The sequence below is a fragment of the Vitis riparia genome, chromosome 3, assembly GCF_004353265.1.
Source record: "Vitis riparia cultivar Riparia Gloire de Montpellier isolate 1030 chromosome 3, EGFV_Vit.rip_1.0, whole genome shotgun sequence".
NCBI lineage: Eukaryota > Viridiplantae > Streptophyta > Magnoliopsida > Vitales > Vitaceae > Vitis > Vitis riparia.
In genome coordinates this window covers 472,547-482,142 of record NC_048433.1, presented here as the reverse complement: position 1 = coordinate 482,142, position 9,596 = coordinate 472,547, and the positions used below count along the sequence as shown (strand labels likewise).

The following is a 9,596-nucleotide window of genomic DNA, read 5'->3' as shown; positions in this document are numbered from 1 at the left end:
TCGTTTTTTAAAAACATCATTAGAAAAAAAAAATGAAATGGAGTTTTTTAAAATATCATAAAAGAAGATCTATCTTGTCTAGCATTTATACGAATAAAATCTTATGATTATTAAAAACTCAACGGGACATTTCCTCTCAAATTGGACAAACTTGGCCAAAGAGGGGGTGGGTCCCATTGAGTTCTTACGCTTTCATGTCGACAACTCAATTCATTCGATTACTACAAGGATGAACCCAATCTGGAATATGAACCATAAAAGAAAATGTCTATTAAACCGATCGCAAGAATGCCAATTATAGTACCTATTAGCCAAAGAGGAATCCTTCCCATAGCATCGTCCATTTACCCCACTTCCCTCCACATTTTAACAAGTGGTCATGCTACAAACATAAACAATCATGGATAATTATGAAATGAGATCCTTCTGAATGGGATATTGATTTAAAAATAAATTAATTATCTTTATTTATTATTTATAATTGTTTTTTATTTGAATTCATACTATTGAATTTTTTTATAAAATGTACTTAATTTATTTAATGACTTAAATTAAATTATTAAGTCACTTTAACTTATTAAGTTAATTTACATAACACCTACCTATAAATAAATACTGAACAACTAAGTTATTCCCAAAGAAGATTTTCTTCTCATTACTCTTTTATTTTTATGTTAATAGACTATACGTGTTGTTATTTTCTTTATGTTTATTTCATAACAAAAATGTTGAAATTGGGATTAATATAACGGAAGATTTGCCACAAAAAAACAAAACCTATTTTTACAAGTTCAGAGACGGGAAAACCCTTCATTTCTGCTGAACTGCTGAAGGTGAGGACTCTGAGATAACAAAATTAGGTACAATATATGAACAGGAAGGATCTGAGAGTAGGTCATGTGGAGAAATCAATTGAGGAAGGAGAGGGGAATAATGTGCCGATGCAAAACGAAACCGATGCCCGAGTTTTCGGGTTGTTCTAGTCCCGTTTGGATCCTGAAAAGAACCAGGAAGGAGGAGAGAATGCTGAATTTAGCTTGGGAAAGGAATCTGCTTTAAATACTTGCCAGGATTTTCCCTTCGTTTCTGTCATTTCCTGCGATCCAAACAAAATCATGGGAGATGGTCATTCAGAACAAAACAAACAAAACAAATATACATCAAACCCAGAAAACAACAGATTGCCGCAACACAATTTTTAACTTGTAACCTGAGAAAACTAACAAAAGAAATTCTAAGCGTTCTGTTACACGCTAGGCAATCTGTTTCAATTCCAATACTGAAAGAAATGCTGTATGGCATAAAGAAAGGATCATCACAAAAGGGACCCCATGCTGTGTTTCCAGCCATATGATCTTCTCCTGGTGCGATGAGGTGTGAAGCTCAGCCCGAACATCTCCTTGAGGGCCTGTCCTTGCTCAACAAACTTGATCAGCTTTGCAACAATGGCAGCACTCTCATTGATGTGGCTCATATCTGTCGTGTTGCTCCACAGGCGCTGGGCCAGCTGCAGCCGCCTCCGCTTCGAGTCCAACTTGATACCCCACTTCTGGAAAAGTCTATTTCTCTCCCCTTCTGAGAATCTTTTGTGCATCAGCTTGCTCAGCATCTCCCTCTCACGGCGAAGAGCCCTAATGCTGTCTCCAGATAAAAATATATAGATTAATTTCTAGGTAGCCATAAAAAGACGGGAAGGTTTGCAGATTGATATCTACATTGCAATATATCTATGTAAGAATTTTTACATGTTAATTAACTATTGAGTTTTCAAAGATCAAGAGATGAAACACAAACTCAAACCCAAATACATTGGCCTGTAAGTGTGAAAGAGAAAGAACCTTGAAGCCTGTGTGAGAGTTCGACCATCTTCCAGAGACTGGTTTCCCTGAGAAAAAGTTTCTTTGAGGAAGGAAAGTCTCCTAAGCTCTACCTCCAAGTAAATGGAATCCATTGGATCACCTCTGAAGAGCAGGAAGAAATAGGTTCTGTGGATCAATGAAACATTGCAAGTTTGCCAAAGTTCAATTATCTCCCTCTGCTGCCTTTCAAACTCCAAGGGCCAATCTGGAAGAGTTCCTTCCTGCATTGGATCCAAGCCCACGTCTTTTACATTCTTTTCAAGCTTATCAGCTTTTGTCCCCGTCTCCTCAACCTAACATGCGCATTCAACAAACCATGTCAAAGGAAGCAAGATTCATGGAAGAGGCCAACCTTCCCAACAGTTAATAAATCACACTAAAAAAGAGTACGTGAGCTGAATTGCAAGAAGATGCTGCTGTAAATGAATCTGAAGATGCATAATTGATTATTGATGCATGGTATATTCACCTGCTGGCATGCACCAACATAGCAACAGTCCTTGGGATTCTGCACCATTTCTTGATTTGCAAATAAAGATCTTTTGAATGCGTTTATTGTTTTTGGGATAGCATGATAGGAAGACAAGACTATTAATGAGAGCATTAGGCTGTTGAAATTATTGACATACGTGAATACTTAAAATTTGATGGTAGAATCCCAGGATAAAAATGATGTATTTTCTCGAATGGACGTGAAATGAAAAGGGAATAGCCATGTTCTCACCTGACCATCAACAAGTTGCTTCTCATATTGAAGCTTAGCCATTTCTTTCAGTCCGGCAACAAAAGTCTGGATGCTAGTAATATCCTCGTCTGCAGAAGTCTTCTCTGCTTTTAGCTCATCAACAAAAGCACTCCCAAAAGAAGACTGCGAATCAGTTCTTGACAACCTTAGCATGTTGGCACCATAGTTTAATGGAGGATGCCTCCTTCCGAAACTTTCTGGTCTTCCAGGAAAGTCTTTCTCAAATCCACTAGGTGGAGTACTCAGTTTTTGTTCTACCTTCTCACAGGGAGAAGACAAACCAGTCATGAGATTCGCTCTGCAACTCCAGCTCCTAGTCAATCTCAAGCTTCTAGAACTTGGTGTATCCGCATCCAGTGCCCAGGGAGACGGTTCATCAGGGTAAGGACTGACAAGAGATTCAATTGTCTTTTGAACATCCTGGATTTTCTGCTCCAATGCACCATATGTAAAACCATTTTGGATGTGACTCACTTCTCTTTCTCCCTTCGTCAGGGCTGATATGATTTCCCCATCTGTTACATCTCCATTCCCAGACACTGCCATACCTTCATTTTCACCAGTTGATGTATCAAGGGACTTGAGGTTCTTGTGCTTGCTGGACTCTTCTATCTCAATACATCGAACTTCCTTGTAAAGGTCATCAGGATCTTCCCCAGCTTCAAGTGCAATTTCCTCCTGACCACGACGTGGATCTGGCCTAACAAACCCATTTCCAACTGCTATCGGTGAAGAAGGTCCATCAAATGGAGAATGGCCTTCAGAGTACTGTGGAAGCTGATGGTATTTTTCCTGAGTATTACTCCCACTGCCTCTGCCAGAATACTGAGTTGTATTGGAGCTTCTGACACCTATATCCCGACAACCAGGATCAGCCTCTGATACTGAACAATCATCTTCCCATTTAATGCCTACCTGTGATTTAGGATCATTACGAATTCCAGTCTGAATGATGAGATGAGAGAGAGTTAGCAATTGGAGTGGCATCGTTAAGGTGAGGTGAAATTTCATAGAAATTAAACAATAGTACACACCCATTGACTTGAAGATTGATCATTTCCAATCATTTGTAGCAAATCCTCAACCCGAGATTCAGCAATGTCACGTTGCTTAGTCAACTCTCTTATCTCTTTCTCCATCTGCATGATAGAAAAGAAGCTACATAAGCAATTTTTAGGCAAGCAAGAATATACTACTTGCTACATACATTCATCTTTCTGCATCATTTCTTAATATAACTGCATTACTCATGTCTTAGACATGGCTAAGGAATCAGCAATTTACCTGCTGGCCTGAGCTGGATGAGCTAGGCCACATTATTATAAAAAAGCGTACAAATTTGTGTATTACTGCCTGAATAGGAATTTCTCACCAATGTCGCTCCAGTCAAGCTTTAAAAATGTAATATTAGGTTGAAAGGTTTACTTCCTGACCTTAGGAATGGCACACAAGTTTGCACTTTGCAGGTGAGTATTCCAGGTAGATGTCCTGAATGATTGAAAAGGTGTGTTCCACAAGAATTGGCATTTCTTTGGGAAACTTGTTTGGGAAGAGGATGCAAAATTTTTTCCCTCAGCACCAGTAATGGGCATGGTAAAGGGAGATGCCCATGAAACTGATGGGCTAGGAAATTGAATTTTCTGAACATTTCCATTTCTTTAACCATTTCCTGTGATAGTGCCTGTCAGCAATGTTCCCACTTTACCAACCTTGGTAGACAGTAGGACTTACCCCTATCTTTTTTCTTTTTCATTTTTCTTTTTCGTTTTAAACATAGACATGTGTGTGTATGTATAGGTGAATAAATTCAGAAAGCAAATCACAACCTTGTCAATCTGAAGATCTTTCTTTCTCAGTAATGCTGTATGATCACAAGTTGAAGAAGCAGGGGCTGGACTTCTCAATTCACTCTCCAATCTGGCCAATTCTTTTTGCAAATGCTTTACCAAGGCCTTATCAGACATAACCACATTGACCTGTGCTTTTGTAGTGACTTCTTGTGCACAGCTAGCAAACAACAGAGTGTTTCTAGATTGCTCAACATGGCTTCGTGCAGGGCTCAAAGTGCAGATAATGGCAGTTCTAGCGTTGCCTCCCAAGCTGGGTTGCAATATCCGTGTTAGCTTAGAATCTCTATAATTGACATGTCCTTGTCTTCCCTTGCTGCATTCAGTCATGGAACCAGATTTATGAACCATGTAAAGTAAAACTCTTCAAAACACACACACACACACACACAGATTTCCTGAAGCAGAATTACATCAACTTTCTGAAGGAATTCCATATATACGATAGAAGAAGCAGGTCTTAGAGTCAATGTCAAAATCATCCAGATAAAGAATTCTATAAGGTAAGCATCTCTCTCTTACTTTTTTGCACAAAGACACAGGTGCACACTTGCATATTTATCCTCCCATGGGAGTGCATGTTGGTTAAAAAGTGAATAAGATTATATTAATTCCTTTGAGACACCTAGTTGGTCATATTTTGCACCATGCAAGAGATCTGCTCTAAATTCTTGTTAGTAATACTTCTCTGCATCACAATGAAAAGAGTCCAGTATGTAGGCGATACATTGACAAGCAATATGTTGTGTTCTAGAATTAGCATGACCATGTTCTGCATCTGAAGGAAATTCAAGGTCATGACATCCTAAACTAACATGGTGGAAGAAATAAGGAATCAATTCATACTGGTTTGAGATTTAAATAAGAGATTCAGAGAAAAGGAGGTATCAGATTCAGAAAATGGAGTCCCTATTTACTGTTATAAACACGAGGGGAACACAAGTAAAGCACCATGTAGCTATGCTCAAAACGTTAGCTATGGAAGGTTTACTAGTTCACAAAAGGAAACATGCAAAGGAATGATAAAGCCAACCTCAGCTTCCGTATGACCGTTCCAAGGGTCAGTAGACTGCGATTTATGTGGCAACCTTCTTTCAATCTTGCCCCAGCTGACATTGCTTGAGATGCACGTTCACTTCCCGCCAAATCAACAAAATTCTGTACATGAACACCAATACTTACCTCTTGTTATAATAATAATTTTTCAAAAAGTTTTTAGTGTAAAAAAACATTAAATAATATCTATAGGCAATTTTTTTTTCTTCGTTCATTGACACATTGACCCAAAAAGAAAATTAATCGATCTATACCACACTGGCTGCAAGGGTGGTAGAGTTGCCTTTGCCTAAGAATTCACGAGCAGAACTTTCAATTGTCTGCAAAATCAATATCCAAAGAAAGTGGCAGGTTAAGGATTTTAAAGCATTGAATATAAGATCTTAATTAGGAAAAAAAATATTCTAACCAGAGAAAAAGAGGGAAGAGAGGCATACCAATCGTAGAATTTGATGAGATCGGGAGCTTGTTTCATTCAGGGAAGTCTCCCCTATCTGTCTTTGAGCTGCAAGAATAATACAATACACAAAAATAAGCAATCATCAGATAACAGCATTACATTTGCTGAATTTTTTTACCTTCACAAATGGATAGAAGGTTCTTTAGATGGCTCCAGTCTCTCAGAGTTTCCTCAGTCAATTTCTCCACAATAGTCCCTCTCTGATGACGCAACAAATATTTAGTGCAGTGATGTACTCATTATGATAGACAAAGAGACGGGAGAAAAAAAAAAGAATAAAAGAACAAGAACATTTACCTCCGGATCATCTAGGAGCCTAAGTGGAAGATTATCTGTGCTAAGGAGGTCTCTGACAGCTTCATTGTAGATTTCCATTGCAGAGAACTTAAGAACAAATGCCCTTTCCTCATGCTACAATAATAACAAAATATTTCTGTCAAAGAGGCTCATGAGGAGGAACATCATAAGATATAAAGCTGAAGTGGGGAGAATGATTTAAAAAAATCTTTCTATTACATTTTGTATATAATCATATATGTCTGCTACTGTGTATTCAGTTATTCCAATCATGGTGTATGTCTTTCCACTGCTAGTTTGCCCATATGCAAAGATACTTGCTGAAGAAGGAAATATTTTGTTGGTTAGGATTCATTAATCATTTAAGTAATCAATTGTTCAAACAAACAGAAAGAACAGGAGGGTTATACTTACAGTTAATACCATTGACAACTGAAAGAGCGATTTCCTTGGCTCCTTCCTCGTACACCTGCCTCGTGGTGCAGTCACCTCGAAATACTTTGTCTATCCCCAAAACATGAATCAAAAGTAAAGATATGAGGAAATCAGATAACAGTTTTTATAATCCAAACAGAAATCTAATATCACTATAAACCCTGAAAAAGCATCTGTTTATGAAAATTGCTTAAGACAATAGGAAATAGGTTAAAAGCCCTCAGCATATCTCACTCAGAATAATTTATCACAAAAAATAATAATAGTAATGATAATAAAGTGATGATTGCAATGAAATCCAAAGCCACCTAAAAATACTTTTGAACTCAATTTTCATCATTGGCCAGAACAAGTTGTTTGAGGCGTACATACAAAATGATTTGAATCAATCCAAACCCTGAAGGACTGATACCAATGTAACTTAGATTAAACCCATAATAAGATTTGGCAAGAAGAAGGTAAAAAGAGAGAGGTAAGTGTTTCCTTACCAAATGAATATGCAGTTGGGAACATGGACCTCTCCTGCAGGCTATTCCTGAACAAGACAGTGTTCTCATTGATGCATTCCCAATCTGAAACTTCATTCCTTGCAATCTCCTTCTCACTCAAAGGCCTCAGCCTAACCAGAACAAGAATCTTCTCCTCACGAGCAGTCGTTGCTTGCATCTTCTCCCACCGTGCCAGCTCCTCCCCACTTAGTGCCCCCATTTCACCCCCTCCCTTGGTTCTCAGACCACTCACCAGTTAAAACAAATCAAACCCATAACTTTAAATTTCTCAAAGAACCAAAAACAATCTCGAGTACTTACAGTTTACACTTGCTTTCCAAAAATGCAAGTTGGTTAGATGTTAGAACAGGGTTGTTGCACTTTCCAAAAATTAAAAATTAAGCCCAACCTTTTTTGTACCCACGTTATCTGCAACAACAAGCTAATCATGGGTATTATTAAACCAACCAAAAAGGTCTAATCATGGGTTTTGCTGTAATTAAAAGCTGTCGCCTAATCTTTGGTCTCAAGCTTACATAATTATAATAAAATAAACAAACACATTTTATCTGTTTCCTATTTTTCCCATCAACAAAAATTGGTCTGGATGTCAGAAGAGATAACTTTCTGTAATGGCGACCCACCTGTGCTTAGAACCCAAGTAACTGCGTTTTATTCTTATCAAATTTTTGTGGCTGGTGAAGACTGGAATTGTGTTCAGTCATGGGTCCCCAGCTTACCAGACTCTGTCCTTTATTCTATAAATCATATATCTTCTTAATTCTTACATCTTATTTGTCTCTTCTTTTTTTTTACCCGTACTGAAATAGTGAAACATTTCATTTCATTTCACTATTACAGTTTTCAAGTGCAACATTCTTGGAGAATCGAAGATTTCCAGAAAAAAAGTTTATACCTTTCCAAAAAAATCTCCTTCGCCAACATAGTTCAGGTCCGCTCCCGACAACCAAACGCCGTCGTTTCAGCTGTTCCCAGAGTGAACTTAATCTGCAGGCTCAAGTTCCGAGCTCTGAACACAAAAATCCAAATATAAATACAGTCCAAATTTCACAAAACATTTAATGCATTTGAACGTTGCCATTGCTAGAAATTAACGGTAAAATTTTCAAATAATCACAAATTAATTACAATTTTCATGAACTAATTCAAATTTAAAAAAAAAAAATCAAGAAATGGCCTTCAAAAATCGAAATCCGCTCGCTAGATTACCTCCTCGTAATTGCATTGGAACCTCCACCCGCATTTGGCGTAAACTGAATCAAATTTCGGGCATTGAATTCGATATTGGAGGTGAAAACCTAGTTTTCAAAACTTTTTCTGAAGCTCAATCTCTGATAAAAAGCAACTGCCAAAGTGTGAATTCGCAGCAAAATCAAACCGATGACGAAGCTTTACGCGTCGAATAAAGGCTAAAGAAAAAAAGAGGACAAACTTGACAGAGTCGCCGAAAAGGAACCGAAAATGAGAACGTATGGAACAGTGAAAGCCGGCGAAATTTCGGCCTCTGGATCTCGCCAAATTCCGAAACGAAAACAAACCGGAGCACCTACCCCGTACCTCCTCTCTTTCTCTCTCTAGTTTTTCTCTCTATAAACTCTCTCTCTCTACTCTCTCTCTCTCTCTCCCTCTCTCTCAGGCTCTCCTGCAAATCTGTGGAACAGTTGCTGCCGCATCAACGTCTCTGGGAAGTTTCTTCGTGAAGGAAGTGATGGAATGACCACTTTGTCCTTCCTGGAGCGCGTGACGTGGAAATGTGGGGGAGGGGAAACTAGTGTGCGTTTGTTAGCACGCTTTCACCGTCCTTTTGTTATTCGGATGTGATGGCATTCACAATATGCATTGAATCATGTGATTTAAAAATTCAAAAAGTATTTGAATTTTATTATTATTAATTTATTATCATTATTTTTTATGGTGAGAAGTCAACATTTTATTGTTTAAATCTGAATTCGGTCAATATTATTATTTATATGGTTTGAAAACTGATAAATTCTTTTTTATTTTCTCTCTCCGCAATCCCTTATAATTAAAATTTGGATAGGCACATTAACATACATATATAAAAAAATTAAAAAATAAAAAGATAAATTAAAAAAAAATCAAAAACCATTCTAAATAGTTTATGAAAAATGATCTCATCACGGTGGCTTCCAGACATCATCATATATAATATATAGTTTGATATTTTAATTTTGGGTAGAATTAAAATGTAATATTGTGTCATGAATTTATATTAATTAGGCAAATATGTTTCAAATTTAAGATTTCGGGTTTAATGTTTAGTGTTTAGAACAACGGTCCAAATAATAATTAGTATGATATAAGGATGATTAGATATTTTTTATCAGATAAAAAAAAAAAGGTTACAATGTTATATATTATATAAAA

General features: G+C 37.3%; 1 protein-coding gene across 6 annotated transcripts; it reads right to left on the bottom strand.

Annotated features, from left to right (window-relative positions):
* Positions 1–1,051: 1,051 nt before the first annotated feature.
* On the bottom strand, positions 1,052–8,879 carry LOC117911141 (kinesin-like protein KIN-7E). 6 transcript variants are annotated; one of them, XM_034825352.1, is made up of 17 exons: positions 8,641–8,866; positions 8,418–8,539; positions 8,104–8,217; positions 7,509–7,629; positions 7,188–7,419; positions 6,679–6,768; positions 6,484–6,584; positions 6,265–6,378; positions 6,086–6,167; positions 5,945–6,012; positions 5,762–5,827; positions 5,485–5,609; positions 4,431–4,767; positions 3,639–3,743; positions 2,584–3,549; positions 1,839–2,152; positions 1,052–1,637 (listed from the first exon to the last, which is right to left on the bottom strand). In XM_034825352.1, exons 5-17 carry the CDS (start codon positions 7,405–7,407, stop codon positions 1,316–1,318), a joined length of 2,910 nt encoding a protein of 969 aa, XP_034681243.1. In that variant the 5' UTR covers positions 7,408–7,419; positions 7,509–7,629; positions 8,104–8,217; positions 8,418–8,539; positions 8,641–8,866; the 3' UTR covers positions 1,052–1,315. The 6 variants fall into 6 exon arrangements, with proteins under 6 accessions (XP_034681243.1, XP_034681241.1, XP_034681239.1 ...); XM_034825350.1 differs by having other exon boundaries at positions 7,188–7,629; positions 8,418–8,553; positions 8,641–8,867; XM_034825348.1 differs by having other exon boundaries at positions 7,188–7,629; positions 8,641–8,867.
* Between the last annotated feature and the right edge of the window lie 717 nt (positions 8,880–9,596).

Bases quoted from the DNA above. Each gene is read 5' to 3' on its own strand.
- LOC117911141 (XM_034825349.1), bottom strand. From the start codon at position 7,407: ATGGGGGCACTAAGTGGGGAGGAGCTGGCACGGTGGGAGAAGATGCAA. The intron at 6,013-6,085 runs GTAAAAAAATTC...TTATTCTTGCAG, and splicing joins CCTTCTATCCATTTGTGAAG to CTCAAAGACAGATAGGGGAG. The intron at 4,768-5,484 runs GTTGGCTTTATC...GACTGAATGCAG, and splicing joins ACGGTCATACGGAAGCTGAG to CAAGGGAAGACAAGGACATG.